The 23,527-nt window shown below is 42.4% G+C and overlaps 1 protein-coding gene across 1 annotated transcript in view; it reads left to right on the forward strand.

Moving 5' to 3' along the window:
* Positions 1-23,527, forward strand: part of TNN (tenascin N) — a 73,815-nt gene that overhangs the window by 45,933 nt on the left and 4,355 nt on the right. Inside the window, 6 exon segments of the mRNA XM_061630665.1 lie at positions 6,199-6,329; positions 10,132-10,264; positions 17,488-17,639; positions 18,652-18,748; positions 19,422-19,589; positions 20,910-21,073. Coding sequence (XP_061486649.1) covers positions 6,199-6,329; positions 10,132-10,264; positions 17,488-17,639; positions 18,652-18,748; positions 19,422-19,589; positions 20,910-21,073 — 845 coding nt within the window.

Here is a 23,527-nt window from a genome sequence, read left to right on the forward strand (position 1 = left end):
CTATAACAGGATACTGATGGAGCTTCTTCATGATGCAAATAGCAGCATTACTGCCATCATGGGCTACTACAAAATCTGTAAGAAAAGCACAGCTAATGCTCGTGATACGCCTAATGATATACCCACTCCTAGCAAGGCCCTGCAGCTCCCTCTGCTGTCCACATGAGAATAAGCATGTGACGGGGAATTTTTAAGTTCGTTGGACTGGGGGTCCTTGAGGGAATAGAAGACACAGGCTTGCAGCAAAAAGGTAGGCCTTTATTGGATGACAAGCGTACCTCAGCAACCCTTTGAATGAGTGGAGAACTGCAGCATGGTTGTGCTTGCCTGGGGTTTTTATGCACTTCAGGAGAAAGAAATTATCATTAACGTATCAGGAGTTTACACATCATTATTACATAGGCATTGCATAGACATTGCATGAGCATTACACTGTTTACGTTATGTTCTAGTCAATTTGTTAATGTTCAGCATTTCACATCTCAGTACATTTTCGTTATGAGCTGAATACTCCCGCTATTGAGCTAACCATTTTAGCTATTGCAGTTATTCCTACGTCTTGGAGATACCGAGATGTTCTGCACAGTGTTCTACTTTATCTTATCTTTTCAGTGTTCAAGCTGTGCCAAGCATTTTATGCATTTTAACTTTAGCAGGCAGGAGAGACAGTACACCAAGGAAAGGATTTTTAGATGACTGCTACACTATTAGAAATATTATAACCTTATAATTCCCAAATAATATATTTTTATCTATTGTTTGAATATAAGAATTCTCCATCACATGCACTGAAAATTCTTAGGGAAAAATCACACTTAGGGCTGGTTCACACTGCGACTCTGTTCTGCTGGTTCCAGTGCATCTCCACCTCTCTTTTCTAAAAACGGGGGCACATGACCCTCGTCAAACCCATTTTTACTGCAAAACCTGGTGGGATCAGCTTGAGTGTGATGTAAAAAAAATTGCATCAAAGAGATTTTGCAACTGGTCAGTAGATCAACCTGCTTCCCCTCCAGTTGCGGCCAATGGAAATGGTTTGCTGTAGGCGATTACACGCTCACACTCCAAACTTCTTTTCATGCCAGTTCCCTCTGATGGGATCAATGTTATCTGTTTAATGTTACATTTTTATCTCTCACATTTATTGAGTGTGATTGTGGGGTAGAGTATAATTTAATTTTACACTGCCAAATTATTCATATCCTGCTGGGTTCTCTTCTTAGACAATGCTAACTTTGCTGGTGCGTGTGTGACGTGTATCTGGGACCGGAACCTTACAACTTCTCTAAGAGACAGTAAAATAAGTTAGGAGATGCAAAATGTTATGTGGGGGGGATGACGACGGTAGAGTAAAAAGTGGATTCTTCTGTACAGTATACATATCTGCCCCTGACCTTTTCTCCTCCGGCTTCACCATCCCCAGCCATCTGAAAGGCTCCTGTTCTCTCGCTTAGCTGGGCCCTTTCTTCCTTGCTCCCTTAAAAATACACACAAAGTTGCCTCTCTTCCTTTTTTCATGTCCAGCCTCAAAATGAATCTCTTCCACAAGACCGTTAACCACATCCGACACAACCCTATGCATAAGTAGCCCAAATTAAATTCCACTTAGAAGTAAGTCATATAGATTCAGTGGGGCTTCCTCCCAGGAAAACGTGCAAAGGACTGAAGCAATGCTAACACCATTAGCATTCAATGGAAGCCCCATTGAATCAATAGGAATTACCTGCAGAATCAAACCCTAAATACATATAATTGAATTGAAATTATATCTCTCCTCCCCAATTTACTGTCACCTCCTTCCCCCCCTTCTTCTGTGGCTCCTCCTGTGAATTTTAAATTATAAACACCAAAGTTTTTCTTTAGTGGGACTGGGCTTGGTTGGTGATGTTTATAATCTGCTGTGCATGTGCTGGCTTTCATTTTTAGTTGGTGTTATTAGTCATCCCAGTACTGCTTTTAGGGTTGTCCAGGGTAAAAGGTGCTAGACAGCTACTACCAGACAATACTGCATTACACTCATCTGACTCTGGAAGGCAGCGTCATATGATGCTAAGTCCCTAAACTTGTAACATGTAATAATGAATATATGAAGCTGTTTGACTCTGGTCCAGGTCACACTCTAGGTAAGCCATAGTTAAAAATGAACTATAGTTTACCACAAATGAGCAACATTCTGGTGTGTGCTGCTCAGTTGTGCCTGCTTCACTCCTCCTCTGCTCCCCCTTGTCCCTAAATGGAAGAAAACAGACTAGAGGGCTGGTTTAGTGTTGTGTACAAACCAACAGTTCTGGTTCCCCTCCCTCCCCAGACAGACAACGAGTAGTAAGCCAATAACAAACCTTGGCTTCCACCCATTATTTAGAGAGAAATATTGTTTCTCTCTTTATTTAGAGAGAAACAAGCCACAAGTTCTGCTTCGTGTGTAGCAATAAGCCAGTGCTCTGGTTTATTTCCTCTAGCTGAGGACAAAGACAAGCAGGGAAGGAGCAAAGGAGGCCCAATTGAGCTGAGTATATCAGTAAACATGCTGCTCATTTGTGGTTTAACTATGTCATTTAACTATGGCTTACTGCAGTGGTGGGGAACCTGTGGCCCTCCAGATGTTGCTGAACTCCAACTCCCATCAGCCCTAGCCAGCATGGCCAGTGGTCAGTCATGATGGGAATTGTAGTCCAGCAGCATCTGGAGGGCAACAGGTTCCCCACTCCTGGCTTACTGTAACATACTGTGTGTAACTTACTGAGGCATCAGTGTTGTGGAATGTTCTCCCTGCATTCAGATGGCTCTTGAAGGCACACCCATTTAGACAAGCATCCCCCTGATCTCCTGGCTTGAGCCTCCTGTTTTAATTGGTGTTTTAATTGATATGTTATTTTAATTGGCTTGTCTATTGTATCTTTTAATTGTGGGTGTTTATTTTAATGTTTTCATGGAACTGTTTTATTGGGTATTTCAGTTGTGTGTGGCTATATTCTTTATAATCAGTTTTATACTTGTAAACCGCTTAGAAGCCATTTTGGCAATAAGTGGTATATACAGCACCAATAGCAGCCGCAACAACATGTTCATCAAGCCAAGGGTCAGACTCTTGATTCATCTAACCCAGTACTGTTTTCTCCACATTGCAATGACTCCACAAGGTCTCAGGCAGAGGTCTTTTCAAGGACTGCTACTTGAGATTGAACCTGGGACATTGTGCATAAGCAGTATATCACTGAGCTAAGGCCCTTCCTCAATTAGTAATTGAGTGTGAACTTCAAAAGAACATAAGCACCTGAAGGATCAGGCCAGTGGCCAATCTAGTCCAGCATCCTGTTCTCACAGTGGCCAACCAGATCCCCATGGTAAGCCCACAAGGAGGACTTGAGTGCAAGAGCACTCTCCCCTCTTGCTGCTTCTGGCAACTGGTATTCAGAAGCATACTGCATCTGACTTTGGTGGCAGAGCACAGCCATTGATAGCCTTTTCCTCCATGAATTTGTCTAATCTTCTTTTAAAACCATCCAAGTTGGTGAGCATCACTACCATAGTGAATTCCATAGTTCAGCTATGCACTGTGTGAAGAAGTACTTTATTTTACTGGCCTAAATCTTCCAACATTCAGCTTCATTAAATGTCCACGAGTTCTAGTGTTATGAGAGAGGGAGAAAAATGTTTCTTTATGCACTTTTTCCATGGCATGCATAATGGCATCAAAACATGGTATTTATTATTTTGGAGCTCTGCTAGTTGTGGCAACTATCTCTGTTGTATGTTTGGATTGAAATAGCACTGGTTAAATTCAGGGCTTATCCAAACGGAGCGGGATAATCCACGGTTTCCATATTCGGTTTGTCATCTGATAGTCCTCACTTTGCCTTTTAGTTTGCTCTTTCCCAATTAAAAAAAATGCTTTTTTGCACCCACACAAGCAGCGGTAAGACCCCTACATTCCTTTCGCTTTTTCCAAGCTCCGCCTCTAAAACCTCCCCCTATCAACCAATTGGTCAGCAAAAAAATGACGTATGCTCCTCTCCCCCTTTGCAACGAAGCACAATATGGCTGTAAAGGAGTTCTCGCTGTGGAAGGAAAGGGAGAAGGAGGGGGGTGGTTGGTTTCAGCCTGCCTCTGGAAAGCTTTGTCAATTTCATTCTACTCGCTGGGGTTTTTGCTTCAAATCATTTCGCCTCGGGAAGGAAAGGGAGAAGGAGGGTGGTGGTGACACATTTCTTGCTTTTTTGGAGAAATAAGTGCAATTGCCAGTGTGTGTATCTCCTTAAATATCCATAAAGGCAGAAAAGCATGCATTCGTTTAAGCGTAATATCGCACGTACAAACAAGAAAGGGGCTGCTGGTCGGTTTCAGCCTGCCTCCGGAAAGCTTTGTCAACTTCACTCAGCTTGCTGGGGTTTTTGCTTCAAATCATTTTGCCTCAGGAAGGAAAGGGAGAAGGAGGGGGGGTGACACATTTCTTGCTTTTTTGGAGAAATAAGTGCAATTGCCAGCGTGTGTATCTCCTTAAATATCCATAAAGGCAGAAAAGCATACATTTGTTTAAGCGTAATATCGCAAATACAAACAAGAAAGGGGCTGCTGGTCGGTTTCACGCCTGCATCTGGAAAGCTTTGTCAATTTCATTCTACTCCTGGGTTTTTTGTTTCAAATCATTTCGCCCCAGGAAGGAAAGGGAGAAGGAGCGGGGGTGACATGTTTCTTGCTCTATGGTTCTCCAGTCTCTATGGTTCCGGGTGGAGGGGACGCTGTAGCAAACCACTCATATGCAGGGCAGGGAATGCCCATTACTTTCAACGGGTAGAACTGGGGGCAGAAAAGCCCATGCGTCCCAATGGGTAGACCTGGCATCCGGAAAGTCTATGCATTTCAATGGGTAGACTAGGCCACCAGGTCTACCCATTTGAAGCCTGCTTGCTTTCTTGTTTGTATTTGCGATATTATGCTTATGTATGCTTTTCTGCCTTTATGGATATTTAAGGAGATACACACGCTGGCAATCGCACTTATTTCTCCAAAAAGCAAGAAACGTGTCACATACCCCTCCTTCTCCCTTTTCTTCCCGTGGCGAAATGATTTGAAAAAAAAACCCAGCCAGTAGAATGAAATTGACAAAGCTTTCCGGAGGCAGGCATGAAACCGACTAGTAGCCCCTTTCTTGCTTGCTGTGCATTGCAGATCTCACCCAGAGCGGCCGCCCAGTTTGCAGGCTGGCAAAAAATAGAATGCAGTAGTTGCAGAACCCCCCCCAACACCCCACCATTGCGATGATTGGTTCAATTTTCCCGGGCTTATTCTCGCACATGAGCAAAAGTGCAGATACGTGATTGGCTGGAATGAGGAGTAGGGGCAAGGGGAACTGCCCAAGAACCACCCATCAGCTGTAAAGTCCACGGTATTGCATCCTACCTCCTGAAGGCACAGCGGATGATTCCTGATTTTAAACAGCAAATCACATTTTTGCCGGTATTGCAAGGAGCGGATTTAACCCGCGAAAATGTGTAACAGTGCGACGCGTCATTTGGACGACCAAAAAATAATGAACACACATAGCGCGCATGTCACACATTTTGCAGTCGTCTGGATGAGCCCTCAAACTCAGTCTGCTCTTTTCCTGTGGCTGTAGTTCAAGAGTCAACTATCTGAAACACTGCCTCCTTCCCTACAGACCCTCTTGGGTTTTGAGATCAGCAGAGGGGGGCCCTTTTGGTAGTTCCGCCACTCTCAGAAGCTTGGAAGGTAGTGGCCCATGAGAGGGCATTCTATGTGGTGGCCCCTAAGTTGTGCAACTCCCTCCCCACTGAGGTATGCCTGGCAACTTTGCTGTACAGTTTTAGGTGAATGTTGAAGATGTATGTCTTCACCCTGGCCTTTGACACCTGAGACATGTATTTTTAGGATGCACTCTATTTTGGGATTTTAGGTTGCTTTCAAATTGTTTTGAATGTCATATTTCAAAATTGTTGTAACCCACCCTGAGATCTTAGGGTGAAGGGCGAGTAATAAATGATGATGATAACAACTAAGGCTAACCTTAGCATTTCCGACAACTCAGGGAAATGGAGAAAGCAGAATAATCCTTTCAGTTCTTCTTATGAATATGGCAAGGTCAAATCTGAATATACAGACATTATTTCTCTGCCAGTTATTGTAATGAATAAGCTATATGGCAGCTTCAAATCCTCCCCCCCTTTGTCTTTGGCCTAGAAATTGACCCTCCTAGAAATGTCCGTGTATCAGATGTGACACAGTCAAGTGGATTGGTCACTTGGACACCACCTGATGCTCAGATCAGTGGTTATCTTCTCACCTATCAGGAACCAGATGGTACCATCAGGGTAAGTCTGTAAATTGCTATGTGACTGAACGTAAGATTAGTCAAGCCAGCAGTTCAAAACCACAAAAGCTTTTCAGTGTGGAGGTCTCATGGGGCAGTTTCATACGCTGTACAACACAGAACCCAGATTTGCCACGGAGTGTACCCTCAACAGGGAATCACAGCCAATCTTACCTGTATAAAACATGCACCTTCCAAACATGTTTGCTGCATTTGCTTTGCATTTTCTATTTTTTAGGTGTATGTGTAATTTGTTTTTGTTTAGTTTACTCCTAAAAAATATAATTTATAAAGAGGTCTATAGAGAACAAAAGACTTCAACTTCAGTGCTTTTTTTAGCAAGGAGAATGTGCCTTGCTCTCACATGGACTTAGGAAGTACTTGATGTGAAGATACTGAATGAGCCCCTGAATTTAATATTTTTGGGTGGATAGTGAGCCAGCCGCACATGGATTGACCCCTGATTCTTCCAGGGCAGGGACACATGACTAACAGATTTAACAAGGAGTTTAATGTGGTGGTTTGAAGCTGCTTGTGTCTCTACTTTTCTTTTCTTTTGCAGCACCCACACGTTGGCCTCCTCATCCAAGTAGCGGCCTGCACTTTCCCCCAATAAATTCAGATTTTTCTGGTCCATGGATTATCCTGCAAGGGAATAAAATCAACTATAAATTCACATGTTACCAAACAGTAGACTCATTGTGTGAGCAGGCTTTTTTACATGTGTGATGACATTTCAATGGGTGCCATCTGTCACCACAACCCCTTCTTCCATTTTGTTTCCATCAGCCCAAAGGAAAGGATGCCGCTTGCCCTTTTTCACTGGTTGCTGCTGAAGGCACATTCATGGTATTTTTATTTTTAAAACAGCTGTTTTGTGCAGAACTGCTTTTGCACAAAAGAGCTATATTAAAAATCAAAGTAAAATTTGACCTTGCAAGTACAGGAGGCAGGAAAGGGAAAGGAAGTGGCAGCCTTTCATGAGTGCAACATCAAATCATTGCCTGACTTGGGGCTTGCTTCAAATCTGCTATTTTCCATTCACACCAGTAGGCCTTCCTCTGTGAACGATCAGTGTCGCTGTTTACTTGTGGCTCCGCCCTCTAATTTTACATGTTTACTCCCTCTGGGCAAGTGCCTCGGTGTGAAATTGACAAGAAAAAATGAAATTGACTAGACCTTCCCTCTTTCTCCATTGTCCCAGCCTGAGTGAAAGGTGGACTGGGGGGGGGGGAGTGAGTGAAAACACAAAGTAGGCAGTGGCTGTGGCAGCTTTTGTGGGTGGCAGAGAGGGAGAGGGCGATGGGGCATTAAAAGATAGCCCGCCCACTAAAAAAACATTGAAGCAAAGCACCTACAAGGAGGAGCGCAGCTGAGGTTTTTTTTGCCTTCCTTTTCACATTATAATTGGATTGGGTTAATACGGACTTAAAGGGAAAAGGGCTTAATAGCTTCTGCTTGCCCGCAACATCATGTGAACCATGCAAATTACAAGGGGATGAAAGTAGCACCACTAAATTGCCGTGTGGACGAGCCCTTGGAGTGACACTCTTTTTTATAACTGACTGCTCTTTTGTGTAAAACTCCATACAGTAATCAAGGCCTTGTTGCAGCCACCATCCAAGCTCCTCAGATCTATCTCTCAATGGCTGCTGTCTCTGAAAGTGGCATTCCTTGTGGCCATTGCCTCAGCGAGGCAAGTGTCTGAACTCACCCCCTCTCTGTCAACAAAGACCTATGCATTTTTCATAAGGGTAGGGTAATTCTACACACTGACCCCACCTTTATCCCTAAGGTCAACTCTACCTTCCACAGATTTCAAAAACTGATCCTACCTTCCTTCTGTCCTCACCCCATACCACCCTGTGGACAGGACCTAGCATAAGGCAAGCACTCAGAAGATACATTCACAGAACTGAATCATTCAGGCAGACTCACAACCTCTTTGTTTCCTTCCACCCAACTACCCTAGGGAAGAAAGCTCAATCCACCACAACAGTATGGTGGATCAAGGTATGGTTGCTCTAGACTATGAGACACAGCATTTGACTATGCCATTTCACTAGGGCTGCAGTCACCTCAGCAGTGCTGTCAGCTAATGAGATCCGCAGTGTGCCCATGTGGTCCTCCGCCTCTACAATCACTAGGCACTGTAAACTGAACCTTCATGCCTTGGCAAAGGCAGCATTTGGCAGGCAAGTTCTAGTGAACATCTAGCCATCCTCATAAGCGGCCTTTTCAGTATCACCCACCGTAGGTCTACAAAGGCTCTGGGAGGTCCCATATGTGGCTAGCTCACTATCCATCCAAGAAAGGAACACTGGATCCCTACTATGAATGGGCTTTCTTGGGTGGATAAGTGAGCCAGCCACAGCCACACACTACACTGTCAACTACAGCAGATCCCTCTCTCTGCTATGCCAGCTTTACTCAAGCCTCCTGCTTCTGGGAGCTATCTCCCATCTGTCTGTCTACTGCTTTTTATCTAGGTTCTTGGAACTGTTATTTGAATGAGCTTAGTTATGTATGGAAACTGAAAGAGAACCCTGTAAAAGGAAGCATAATTAAATCTGTTAGTCACATGTCCCTGTCTTGGGTGAATCAGGGGTCTCTCAACCCATGAGTGACTGGCTCACTTAGCCACCTGGGAATTCCCATTCACAGTATGCACCTTCATATTCCTCTTTGTTGTGATTCTGTAGACCTTCACTTACTCATTTTGATTTTTAGCCTACCATGTCTGATGTATTCAGGATATAAAACGATATTTCATTGTTTAATAACCTTTTAAAAAAGTGATAGTAAGCTTACGATATAAATGCACCCACAAACAAGTAGCTACTTAAACCTAAAATTATGGAATTGCACTGCACCTAGAAAATGTCTAGAGCCTTTGGAAAGTTGGTAGGGGAAGGAACTGGCATCACTATAGAGTAATGCTGAATCATCATGAGGATTTGGCATGCAGCTGACATATACTCATGTGGGCCCTTTTGCCTGTTTTTTTTTTTTAAATTCTATCCCACATGCAAGATGGTTTATGACATGCAACAACAATAAGGTATTAAAACCACATAAAAGCAAAGAATCAGCAGTTATAAAAGCAATTAAAATGCAGCACAGGAATAAAACAGTATATTTTAACAGCAGTTTTTTAAAAGTGAAAGAACAGTTGTGATTTCAGCGATTAAAAATTAGGCTTTTTAATTTGACTTGCCCTGTGCCTGTGTTGTGGGGATATGAATACAGCATATTCCCTTCAAATACTGGATCTTAGTCTATGAATGCTATGCACACTAAATGTAAATGGACTGCCTTCAAGTCGATTCCAACTTATGGCGACCCTATGAAGAGGGTTTTCATGGTAAGCAGTATTCAGAGGGGGTTTATCATTGCCTTCCTCTGAGGCTGAGAGGCAGTGACTGGCCCAAGGTCACCCAGTAAACTCAAGTACTCACTGTATGCCTCTGACTTGTTCCCCTAGAGCAGGAAGGGGAACCTGGATGTTGTTGGACCAACTCCCAACAGCGCTAGCCAGCATGACCAATGGTCAGGGATGATGGAAGTTACAGTCCAGCAACATTTGGAGAGTCACAGGTTCCCCATCCCTGTTCAAGGGAAATTGAAGTTTTCATCTCCCCATGGATCACCACAATGTTTTGGTGGTCAATAATTTCTCTCTCTGTCTCCACATTGGTTTTTACAGGGGGCAGATCACAAAGAGTGGAGAGAAGGGCAGGAGGGGTTGGAGTGAAATTCTCAGTGGAGTGTAATTTTTGCCTCTCTTTTCTTTTGTGTGGCAGGAAATACAACTAGGTCCTAATGACGAAAGGTTTGTGCTAGAAGGCCTTGGTCGGGGAACTAAATACACCATACATATTATGGCTTTTAAGGGAGACCACTGGAGCCGAAAAGTAGCCACCACCTTTTCTACAGGTAGGCCTTGGAAACAGTAGCAGGCAAGATGTCTTTTACATGATGTTCAAAATGGTGCTTGACCTCAAAACTGGAAGCGTGGAACTGCCAGCTAAATCTGCACTGTTCTTCTCAGATTTTTGTATAATGAACGTTTGGAAAGAGGCCAAGGAGTCTGTTTTCACGATTTGGATCTGAAATTTCACAATTTTAGGCTCCTTCTCAGGAACTCCAGGAGAAGAAGTAACTGGCACTGCATGGAATAATAGTAGGAAAATATGCAACTGAAAACCAAAATCATAAATAATACATATTAATTTTTCTAACCAAGTATTTGATGATGTCATCAGGAGTGCCATGGAACCCAAATTGGGCTCAGAGTAAACTGAGCTAGATGGTCTGACTCAGTATAAGGCAGCTTCCTGCGTTCTTGTGCTGGGGTATGTGTTTAATATAGCTTTGTTTGCCAAATCAGTTCTGAACTGAGCTGGGGAAATTCACCCATCATCAGCTAATATGTACTTTTCCTTTGAGAGGTTGAACTCATGTGTGTGGTGATCAGTATTTGAAGGAGTCTCAAGAATTGATCTTAATAACCTAAATAAATATTTTAATATGTGTTTTTGTCTGTCTTAAAATGTTTACAATTTTGAAATTTGGATGTAGTTTTAAAATTGTTTAAATATGTGTGTTAATTGTAGATGGAAGTTTTAGTTTGTACACCGCCCAGAGAGCTTTGGCTATGGGGCGGTATAGAAATTTAATAAAATCAAATAAATAAATAAATAACCTGTTTTGAAGACATTCCAAATCTGATGAAAGACCTCACATCTCAGGTTTGAATAGAAATGTTGGAATAAGTTCAACAGGTCCAGAACTGGCAGCACTCCATAAGGATGCTAGAATTTCAAAGTACCATGTACCTGATGTTCAGCTTCTAATTTTACAGCATAAAGATGTGGCTGCTGAGCCCCAGAAGTGGAAAATAATAACTCAATTGATGAAATCTCACTTGAACAATAGATTGATTTTCAAGACGCAATTTCTGAAGGGCTGGTCTGGGGCTAGCAAGAAGGATGTTAGTTTTAGGTTACACTTGATAACTTCATGTGGAAAACTTCATGTGGGCTCCTGCTGGGAGGAAGGGTGGAATATAAATCAAATAATAAATAAATAAATAAAAATGCACTCAAAGATGCTAAAATCTGTGAAGTTTCACCAGAGAATGAGATGAGAAGATCTTATCACCAGCTTTGAGAAGCAGAAATAGCCTTCTATCCCTGGCCATAACCGGAAAGTAACGATCCTATTTTAATTCAGATGTTAAATCATTTATAAAGAGGTTTAAAACGTGAGGCACGAGCACAAAACCTCGTTTGATATTACTAGATGTTGGAATACAGCGGGATAAATCCAGTGTGAGCAAATCTTACACTCATACTGCTATTTGAATATACCACTCTTGTCAAAATTAACAAATGGCAAGTGTTATTTGAACATTTTGTCAAGAACATTTCTGTTGCTGGAGTAAAAAGCAACCATAAAGTCAAATAAAGCTCCAAACAAATCATTTTTTTAAATGTCGGCATACTTACAAATTAAATGGGACAAGCACAAAACTTATTATAGCAAGTCTATACACAAAATGCTTCCTTTTTTTGTTTGAAGAAGGGGCTTTGTTGCACAAAACAATGGCTGAAGAACAAGCGGTCTTTAAAACTGCCTACTTGTTATTAAAGCTTTAAAGATGTCTTGTTCTTCAGCCATCATGTTGTGCAGCAAAGCCTCTTCGTCAAACATAAGCAGGGCTTGTGTATAGATTTGCTATAATTATACAGCCATGAGAGTGGCTGCATACTGTAGCCAGCATGCATTTTTCGCATTCTGCAATGTTAAATCGAAAATACCCCCCATGCCATTCTGGTGCTTCTCTTAAGCTCATTTCAAAACAAAACCTTACAAAACTTATAGTCCTGAACTCAGAAACACTTGTTTAACAACCCTCTAAATTTTCATGGCAATACACAAAACAGTCAGATAGAATCAAGAATTCAAAGTGTAAAAAGAGAGAGAGAAAAACCAGATCCCTTCTAGACTTTTCTGTCAGAGTTCTCATAATCTGTTGAAATTAATTTAAAATCACCCATGTTCACAGAGTACCTGTAATCCTATTACTGGCCTTGCCCCATACTCTGACCTTGATCTGCAGTGTAAAAGTTTAAAAAAATGACTGGCTGATTTTTAATTAATTTAAGAAATTTAGTATTGAACTCAACGATAATGTCGGGCATGCTCAGTAAGAACCAACTGTCAGTGTTATAAAAGCCAGACTCACAGCTGCTTGGTTTGTCTAATCAGGGGCCACACTCGCACTAGATCTTTATTCCCCTTTAGACAGTCCTGGCTTTCCCCAAAGAATCCAGGGAAGTGTAGTTTGTGAAGGGTGCTGAGAGAAGTCTTCTATTCCCCTTCAGTGGCCAGAGTGTTTAACAGTCAGCCACTCTGATTGACGCTCTGTGAGGGGAACAGGGCATCTCCTAGCAACTGTCAGCACCCTTCCCAGGATTCTTTGGGAGAAACCATGACTATCTAAAGGGAAAATAAAGATCTGGTGTGGATGTAGCCTGGGACAGCTTTGGTTTAAATTTGTGTAGGAGGCTACATGTGCCTGCTGTAGAATAAAAAGGAGGGGTAAACCCTGAAAAAGAATGATACTGTTTACAACGTTTTCCTTTTGGAAAGGAAAGGGGCTTCCCCTCTGCCCAGTGCCCATCCATCCAATCTCCTCCCCTTTCCCTTTCTCCCTCCCCTCCCATTCCTGCCCTCCTGCTCCCCTCCCTGCCCCTCCCCCAGGTCAGTTTCACCTATCCTAAGCATCATTGTACAAGAGTAAATCCCACTGAACTTAAAAATCATGCAAATGATCAAAACTGCCTTCCCCTCCTCCTCCCTCCTATCCCCTCCCTCTTGCCCCTTTCCTTTCCTTCACCCCTCCCTTCCCCTCCTCATCCCCTTCCAACCCCCTCCTTCTCCTCTTTCCCCTCCCCATGTGCTCACCATATGCTCAGAGGCACATGTTACCAAATTCTTCCAAGCTACAAAGGAAGTGGATTGGACTGTGAAAGATCAACCCAAATTGTGTTTGCATTTTTACAAATTTGTAGGGCAGTACAATATCTCAGAAAGGAGGTCAGGTCTCCTGCTCCCCATATCCCCACTATAGCTGCCCAATTTCCCTGCTTTTTAAAGTTTGATAGAAATATCTGTTGGCTATAGGTACGTTCTTAAATCGCAAGGTTTTTTGCCTATTAGTGAATATGTATCCATGTAATTAGCCTTTGTGGGTTCATAACTCAAGTGGGATTTGAACTGGAAGCTAACAGGTCATGCTGGGTTATTCACTACATTGCATCAACTCAGAAAGACATATCAACAAAGCTGTCAGGATCACTGACCCACTGTTTCTTCAACAGGGGCAATGGGATTCAAAATCCTTCATCTGCCCCACAATGCCTCCTTACCCAGCCCCTAAAGCTGCTGTTGCAGTAGGCTCCACATGTATGTGAATCATAGAATTGGAGAAGAACTTTTAGGTATCCTGGTTTCAAACTGTCTAGGGCTTTGTGCATCAATATCAGCACCTTGAGCCTAGCCAGGTAGCTAATTAGCAGCCAGTGCTATTCTTTCAGCAGTGGCATAATATGATGGTGATATTCTGCCCCAATAAGCAGTTGAGCAGCTGCAGTTTGCACTAGCTGCTGCTACCAGGATAGTCTCAAGGACAACCTCACATAGAGTGCATTGCAGTAATCTAATCTGGAGGTTACCAACTCATGGAAGACAGTGGTCAGGCTATCCAATCCAGAAATGGACATTTACCAACCAAAGCTGGTAAATGGCAATCTTAGTCACTGAGGTCCCTTGAGCCTCTAGCAACAGAGATGTGTCCAAGAGCACCCCCACTCTATGAACCTGCTCCTTCGGAGAAAGTACAGCTCCATACAAAGCAAGCGATTGACCAATTATTCAGACTCAGGAACTGCCTACCCACAGTGCCTATGTCTTGCCAGGATTCAGAATTAGTTTATTGGTCCTCATCTAGCCCACCACTGAGTCCAGGCACCAGTCTAGGGCTTGCACATTCTCTCTTGATTCAGATTTTATACAGAGAAACAGAGCTGGGTATCATCAGCATACTGATGAAACCTAGCCCCAAATCTCCTAATGACTGCTCCCAATGGCTTCATGTAGCTCTTACATAGCACTGGGGACAGGTGAAGCCCTGTGGCACAGCACAGCACAACTGCCTGGGGGCTGAGAGATAATTACCCAATGAATCATAGAAACGTAGAGTTGGAAGGGGCCTATAAGGCCATTGAGTGCAACTCCCTGCTCAATGCAGGAATCCAAATTAAAGCATACCCGATAGGTGGCTGTCCATCTGCCTCTCAAATGCCTCTAGTGTTGGAGAGCCCACCACCTCCCTAGGTAATTGGTTCTATTGTTGTATGGCTCTAACAGTTAGGAAGTTTTTCCTGATGTTCAGCTAAAATCTGGCTTCCTGTAATTTAAGCCCATTATTCCTGTAACTTGAGCCCATTATTTCGTGTCCTGCACTCTGGGATGCTCAAGAAGAGATCCTGGCCCTCCTCTGTGTGGCAATCTTTCAGATACTTGAAGAGTGCTATCATATCTCTCCTCAGTCTTCTCTTCTCCAGGCTAAACATGCCCAGTTCTTTCAGTCTCTCCTCATAGGGCTTTGTTTCTAGTCCCCTGATCATCCCCGTTGCCCTCCTCTGAACCCATTCCAGTTTGCCTAAATCCTTCTTAAAGTGTGGTGTCCAGAACTGGAAGCATTATTGAAGATGAGGTTAACCAGTGCTGAAGAAAGGGGAACCAGTATTTCATGCGATTTGGAAACTATACTTGTGTTAATGCAGCCTAAAATAGCATTCACCTTTTTTGCAGCCACATTGCACTGTTGGCTCATATTCAGCTTGTGATCAACAACAATCCCAAGATCCTTGTCGCATGTAGTATTGCTGAACCAAATATCCCCCATCTTATAACTGTGCGTTTGATTTCTTTTTCCTAGGTATAGAACTTTACACTTATCCCTGTTAAACTTCATTCTGTTGTTTTAGGGCAATGCTCCAGCCTATCAAGATCACTTTAAGTTTTGTTTCTGTCTTCCAAGGTATTAGCTATCCCTCCCAATTTTGTATCATCTGCAAATTTGATAAGCATTCCCTGCACCTTCTCATCCAAGTCATTAAAAAAAGAATTGGAGGGCACTGGGCCCAGGACCAAGCCCTGCAGTACCCCACTCATTACCTCCCCCGACTTTGAGAAGGAACCATTGATAAGCACTCTTTGAGTATGATTCTGTAGCCAACTGTTGATCTACCTGATAGCTATTCCCTCCAGCCCACAGAATATCATGGGGCACTTTGTCAAATGCTTTGCTCAGGTCGAGATATATTACGTCCACAGCATTCCTGCAGTCTACCAGGAAGGTCACCCGATCAAAAAATGAGATAAGATTAGTCTGGCAGGATTTGTTCTTGATAAATCCATGCTGGCTTCTAGTAATCATTGCATTGTTTTCAAGGTGTTTACAGACTGACCGCTTTATAATCTGCTCCAGAATTTTGCTGGGGATTGATGTCAAACTGACTGGTCTGGTTCCTCTTTTTTGCCCTTTTTGAAGATAGGGACAACATTAGCCCTCCTGCAGTCATGAGGCACCTCACCCATCCTCCATGACGTTAAAAGATAATAGAAAGTGGCTTCAAGAGTTGTTCAGCCAGTTCCTTCAATACTCTAGGATGCAGTTCATCAGGCCTGCAGATTTGAACTTATTCAAAGTGATTAGATATTCGTATTCCTTCACCATTTGTCTATCAATCTCAAGCTGCAATCCTGCCCCTCCAACTTCACGGTTGCCAACAGAACGTTTGAGAGAAGACTGAGCCAAAGTAGGAATTGAGCACTTCTGTCTTTGTCATCTGTTATCATTTTGCCATCCTCATTGAGTAGCTGTATCACCATATCGTTTCTCTGTCTTTTACCATGGATGTACCTGAAGAAAGCTTTTTTGTGGCTTTTGGCATCTCTCGCTAACCTCAACTCATTCTCAGCTTTAGCCTTCCTGACACCACTCCTGCAATTCCATGCTACCTGTCTGTAGTCTTCCTTTGTGGCCTGGAATTGTTTGCCATTGTGCCTTTAGAATTTCCTCTTTTCAAAACTCCCACACATCTTGGACTCCTTTTCTCATTAGGGTTGCTTGCCACAGAACCTTCCCTACCATTGTTCTGAGCTTATTAAAATCGGCTTTCCTGAAGTCCAGGGTACATGTATGGCTACTCTCAGCTTTTGCTTCTTTTAAAATCTTGATTAAAATCTCTAGTATAGCATAATCACTTTCCCCCAGAGTTCCCGTAACTGCCACTTCATCTGCCAAGTCATCTCTGTTGGTTAAGAGGAAAGGACGAGGAAACTATCAGGGCCTCAAAGTCCTTGAGATTCCTTCCCAGAGCTTCAAAGTCTTATGTGATTTCTTCACAGCTCCGCTTGGCAGTATCATTTGTTCCCATATAAATGGAAAGAAAGGGATATCTGTCAGTGGGCTTTATGAGTGATGCTATTCTTTGAATTTTGAATCCAACCATGAAGTGCCCCCAATTCCCATGTCACAGAGCTGGTTCAAAAGCCGCTGAGAGATAAGTAAGAATAACAGGGTCACACTCCCCTGATATTCCCCTGATAAAGGTCATCCATCAGAGTGACCAAGGCCAATTCAATCCCATAACCAGACCTGAACTCAGATTGGAATGGATCAAGGTAAGCTGTTTCATCCACGAGTAATTGCAACTGTTGTGCCTCAACCCTCCCAATCACCTTTCCCAGAAAGGGGGTATTTGTGATTGGGTGGTAGATGTCACAAACCATGTGTACAAAATGCATTGTATTAAATTCCTTGCAAAAATGTGTATTTTAGGAGAAATCCACAAAAAACATATGCAGATATCCATACTCGTTTTTTTAATTGCAACTGATGCAGAAATGGGGTGAACCAAACTGAAGATTGGAAAACTGAAAAACGTGGGGAAACCAAAAATGACATATCCAATCATCTCTTAGGGTTGCTTTGCCTCAGCCTCCTTTTATTACTGTACTATGCTTTGGCTTTATCTTTTTGGACTTGCTGAGGTGGCTTTTTCTTTCCTTTGTTCTTGCAGTTAGCATACGCAATCCCTACCCTGCAGATTGCAGCCAGACTGAACAAAATGGGCACTCCACCAACGGCATGTACACCATCTACTTGAATGGCGACATCAACAGGCCCCTGCAGGTGTACTGTGACATGACCACCGACAGTGGTGGATGGATAGTGAGTGTTGCTAAGAAGGGTGCTGCTCTGTTAATTGATTTTGAAAGCATTTTGTTTTCAACCTTTTTCCAAACTGTTCCCGAAAATGAGTTTGCCTATTTACCCAAATGGAATGATGAAGCATACTGTAACTCATTAGTAATATTCCTCCCAATTCCACCAAAGCTGCACTTGTCTCTGCAGACCCTGCACCAAAATTCAAACCCTATTGTGGGCGAAGAAGGTGAGCAGCAGACTGCAGGTCAAGGCACAAGTCCCACAAGTAGGGTGTACCCTGGGAATTAGCAGTGTTCATCAGACATGTGATAATGCAGATGCAACGTCTTGGCATATTTCAAATAGTCTGTCTTGAAGGTTTTTTCTTAGGGATGAGTGAACCCCCCTGTGGCATTCTGTTCTTGTTCATGGACTGGTTCTGCCCCGTGTTTTGCTCTGCCTGCATTCTGGTTTAACATGGATAATTTCTAAAATTAATTTGGGAATTGGTGGAGTGTTTACTTTGTGTGCCTTCCTTCCACACCCTTTTTGATAGGTTACTGATATGCATGAGTTCATATGCACAATGATATGAACTCTGCACAAAAAGGAATCTTGAGGAGATCATAAAAGGGTTCCCTTTTCTCCTGTGATTTAATCAGTCTCAGTGCACACCTGTGCTTGAGAGAAGGGGGAGACGAGAACCAAAAACTGCATAGAACTGCACAAGTGCAATCATTTGAATACAGAATTTTTTAAAAAGTAAGAATAGTAGATCACTAATGCATTGGTGTTGCTCCACAAGCAAGATTGGGTAATACAAACCCCAAATTCAAGGAGAAATTCATATGGGAAGAATTCTAAAATTCATAGTAAATTTACATTGGTCTCTTCAGTTTAGATTTTTCTGCTCTGCCCATAGTTTGAGTCTTCCTATCTTCAATATTCATCTATAATCCTGTCATTGATATTCAGTATTAAGGAATCAGCATTCAGTGGATCAGATCAATCAATTGGTTTTTGTTTGCTTCTGCAGGTATTTCAGAGGCGCAACACAGGTCAGCTGGATTTCTTTAAGCGCTGGAGGAATTATGTTGAAGGCTTTGGAGATCCTACTGGGGAATTTTGGCTTGGTACTGTATTTGTATTCTGTATCTGATCAGAGAAAGGCATGATAGGCTTTGCAAAAGTGCCACTGTTAATACATGCATAATTATCCAGTCTTTCTGGCCAGCACTGGTGATGAATAAGCACTCCCCACAACCTGAGGAAATAACATTTCCAAGCCAATCTGAATGTATCTCCCACCCTTGCGATTTAAGAATGTACCTATAGCCAACAGATATTTCTATCAAACTTTAAAAGCAGGGAAATTGGGCAGCTTATAGTGGGGATATGGGGAGCAGGAGACCTGATCTCCTTTCTGAGATATTGTACTGCCCTACAAATTTGTAAAAATGCAAACACAATTTGGGTTATATGGGGATTAACGGCAGGGAAACAAGAACGGACTTAATGTTTGATAAGAGACATAATGGGAGCCTGGAAGGACAAATACCTGCCAACTCTTAGGAAATGGTTTGATGACCTAAATGCCCTGCTACATTTGAGCATACCTTCTATAAACACCAACTTTGTCTGGATATGTATTTGGACATTTGGATGGCAAATATTGATCTATATGTGTAAACTAAATGGTTGTATAGATGTTTAAATGTTTTGTTAATGTGAGCTGACAGGGTTTTTTCTTCTTTTTTTCCTCTTTTTTCCTAATGATTTTTTTTCTTAATGGATCATTCCTTTTAGGCCTTGAAAAGCTGCATGATCTCACCAGTACCGCCTCCATTCCATATGAGCTGCGGGTGGATTTACGAACTTACAATGAGTCTGTATACGCTGTCTATGACCTCTTCCAGGTGGGCTCCAGCAGAGATAGATACAGGCTCTCTGTCGGAAAGTACAGAGGCACTGCTGGTAAGGTTTGCAACATCATGCGTTGGCACACGGACACTGGACCAGAACTAGTGAGACTTACTTCACGAGGACTGTGTGGGGCTGACTAGCTTGGAATGTGTTAAAGTTGTCAGAGTCTAAATAGTTTATTATAGCCTTTACCGCCTTGGTGCCCTTCAGCTGTCTTTGACTATGGCACCCATCAGCCTGAGTCAGCACAAGGTGTCATAGTCCAAACAGCTGGAGGGCACTAGGTTGGCAAAGGGGAGTTTGATAGCAAGCAGCAAGTGTTTCTTTGTATTTCTTCCCCGCTCCAGCTTCAATCATACCATATTCACCTATGGAAATGGAAATGTACTGCCTTCAAGTCGATTCCGACTTATGGCGACCCTATGAATAGGGTTTTCATGGTAAGCAGTATTCAGAGGTGGTTTCACCATTGCCTTCCTCTGAGGCTGAGAGGCAGTGACTGGCCCAAGGTCACCCAGTGAGATTCATGGCTGTGTGGAGATTCGAACCCTGGTCTCCCAGGTCGCAGTCCAACACTCAAACTACTACACCATGCTGGCTCTCATATTCACCTATAAGACAATATATAAAGAGACAAAAACAGCATAGACAGCATAAAGTTATACATAATTAGAGTATGACCCTGGCACTTAAGGAGCCATTAATATTTTTTACATTACCCTTCCAACCAAAATAATTATTTCATTTATTCATTTAGTAGCCAATACATAATTTGACAGAAAAAATCTTTGCCACCCTTCTCATACTCTGACCATATTTGTCAGCTTCATCAATGTAATGATTTCACAACCTCCCACAAACCGCTTCTCTACCAGAAGAGGGTTAGACTTTTGGTATCTCAGTGGTAGGGGCTATTAAGAGATGTATTACTAGCTAATATTAGGTTTATTAGTAGCTATGCCTGTAACAGTGCAATGTTATGCATATCTACTCAGAAGTAAACCCAACTCAGAAGATAATTTCAGTGGCAGCAAACTTCCTATACTACTATGAATAATTTGCATCCAGTATATCTGTATAATCATGCATTTTAATTAGCAGTGAATAAAGTCCACCATTAGCTAACCACATTTCCAACATCCATCGAAACAGCCATACATTTTCCTAAGATTAGCTGGTGTCAAATCTGTGCAGGAATTTGTGCACGTTTCTCTGCATTTAGTTGTAGCTGTATATGCTAGACATTGAAAGAGGTTCCCTTGTATTTGTGATGCCTCTAGGCATATCTTTGCAGCTCTTATTTCAGGAATTAACGGTGTTAATGAAGTCGGGATCCCTAAGGTCCTAATGCACTCTTTTTTTCCCAATCAGGGGATGCCATGTCTTACCATAACGGTTGGAAATTTACTACCTGGGACAGGGACAGTGATATTGCTCTTAGCAACTGTGCAATAACACACTACGGTGGCTGGTGGTATAAGAACTGCCACTTGGCTAATCTCAATGGCAAATATGGAGAAAATAAGCACAGTGAGGTGAGTAATAGGCACTCTGTACAGCTTCAGTCCTCCTTTTATACATCAGGTATGCCATTTTTTTTCAAGGGCATGACAAATTACTGGCAACATAAGGAACTTCCCTGTGGCTGTATTAGAAGCTTGGAAGCTCCTTAACTGTGCTCCAAATGGAACAGGAAACCCTTCTGTTCTATTATCTCTTGACTCTGAATTTAGGTGAGGAATTATTATTATTAGGACTGCAATGTTTAATTGGTTAATGCAATTTTACAATGCAATCCTATACATATGTCTACTCAGATGTAAGACCCCTTCAGTTCACTGGGACTTATTTCCATGTAAATGTATATAGGATTGCAACCTCAGGCTTTCTCATGGAGCTGTTAGAAAATCTGAAAACTGAAATTCTCACCACTTTGCCATGAGCACTGTAATTTCATACTTTTTTCAGAATGACTTAAAATAATAAGGTGTAGAACAAAGATCTTGGAAGCTGGGATTACAAGGCACTATGCCCTCTAGGATGTACACCTTAACGTGGTGAGGGGGTTTGAGTGTGTTGAAGAAGCTGAGAGCAATGCCATCAGGAGTCTAGACCAAGAGGCTAGACTCCTAGCAGGGGCACCCAAGGCTGAATGGTCAAAGCTGAGACACCAGACTAAGATGCATCCAGACTCAGAGGAAGGCAATGGTAAACCACCTCTGAATACCTCTTACCATGAAAACCCTATGAACAGAGAATCCAAAATGCAACATGACATATACCCCCAGGTCAGATGGCACAGTGAGCTACTGGGGAAGAACAACTGACAAGTACGAGTAGTGCTGTGACTGCCACAACTGGGTCAAAGCTGAAAGGAAGCCCAGAGATTGTTGCGCATAGATGCGAAAGGAGAAGGCGGAGTAGTACGATGTACACAGTAGGAACATGGAATCTGAGAAGCATGAACCAGGGAAAGTTAGAAATTGTCAATCAAGAAATGGAACTTATCCACATTACAATACTTGGCATGAGTGAATTAAAATGGGCAGGAATGGAACAGCTACAGGCAACTACAGGCATTCATTCAGGCAACTACAAGATATTTTATGCAGGAAATGTGAAATTAAGAAACAGGATTACTTTAATAGTGAGAAGTGATGTAGCAAATTAGGAGCTATAATGCTGGGTGTGAGCAAGTGATATCGATGAGAGTCAATGGGAAACGTATTAACATAACCATTATCCAAGTCTAAGCTCCAACGGCAAACACAGAAGAGGAGGAATTGGACCTCAATGGATGATGGATGAAACTCTGAAAATTGTTAAAAAGAGAAGGAAAGCAAAAGGAGACAGAAACATGGTCAGAACCCTAAATGCAATAATACAGCAACTAAAGAGAATTATTACAACTATTGTATAGAAATAGGACAATAAAAAGGTAGAACAAGAGCTTTATTCCCAACGATTAGAGAAATTAAAGGAAAATTTAAACCGAGAGAAGGGATGTTGAATAATCAACAGCGGAATACACTGACTGACCAAGATAAAATAAAAGGAAGATGGAAGCAATACACTGAAGAACTCCGTAAAAGAGATGCAAGGATGACAGATTCATTCACAGAGAAACAGTATGATGAAGAACCAGAAATCTTAGAATGCGAGGTGGAAGTTGCTCTTAAAATACTTGGAAGAAACAAATCACCAGGAATAGATGACAATAGAGTTGCTACAGGTTACTTAGACTGAATCAGTCCATATTTTGACAAAAATTTGTCAACAAATATGGAAAACAAAACAATGGCCCATAGACTGGAAGTGTTCAATTCCAAAGAAAGGGGACCCCAGCGAATGCAGTAATTATTAGATTACTGCAATGCGCTCTACGTGGGGCTGCCTTTGAAGACAGTCTGGAAACTGCAGCTTGTACAAAATGCAGCGGCCAGATTGTTAACAGGGACTAGGCGTTCCGATCATATAACACCGATCCTGGCTCGCTTGCATTGGCTGCCTATATGTTTCCGGGCCAGGTTCAAAGTGCTGGTTTTAACCTATAAAGCCTTATATGGCACGGGACCACAATACCTGGTGGAACGCCTCCCCCGATATGAACCCACCCGTACACTACGCTCTACATCGAAGACCCTCCTCCGGGTACCTACCCATAGGGAAGCTCGGAGGGTGACAACAAGGAAAAGGGCCTTCTCAGTGGTGGCCCCCGAATTATGGAACAATCTCCCTGATGAGGTACGCCTGGCACCAACATTACTATCATTTCGGCGCCAGGTTAAAACTTTCCTCTTTTCCCAGGCATTTTAGCTTTTTAGTATGTGTTGAAAACTGTCTTGATTTTCTGGGTATTTTATAATTTTAAAGTTTTTAAAAAAGTTTTTAAATTTGTTTATATGTGACTTATTGTATTTTATTGTATTGTATTGACTGTTGTGCACCGCCCAGAGAGCTTCGGCTATGGGGCGGTATAGAAATTTAAT

Source organism: Rhineura floridana, chromosome 6, assembly GCF_030035675.1.
Source record: "Rhineura floridana isolate rRhiFlo1 chromosome 6, rRhiFlo1.hap2, whole genome shotgun sequence".
NCBI classification, from domain to species: Eukaryota; Metazoa; Chordata; class Lepidosauria; order Squamata; family Rhineuridae; genus Rhineura; species Rhineura floridana.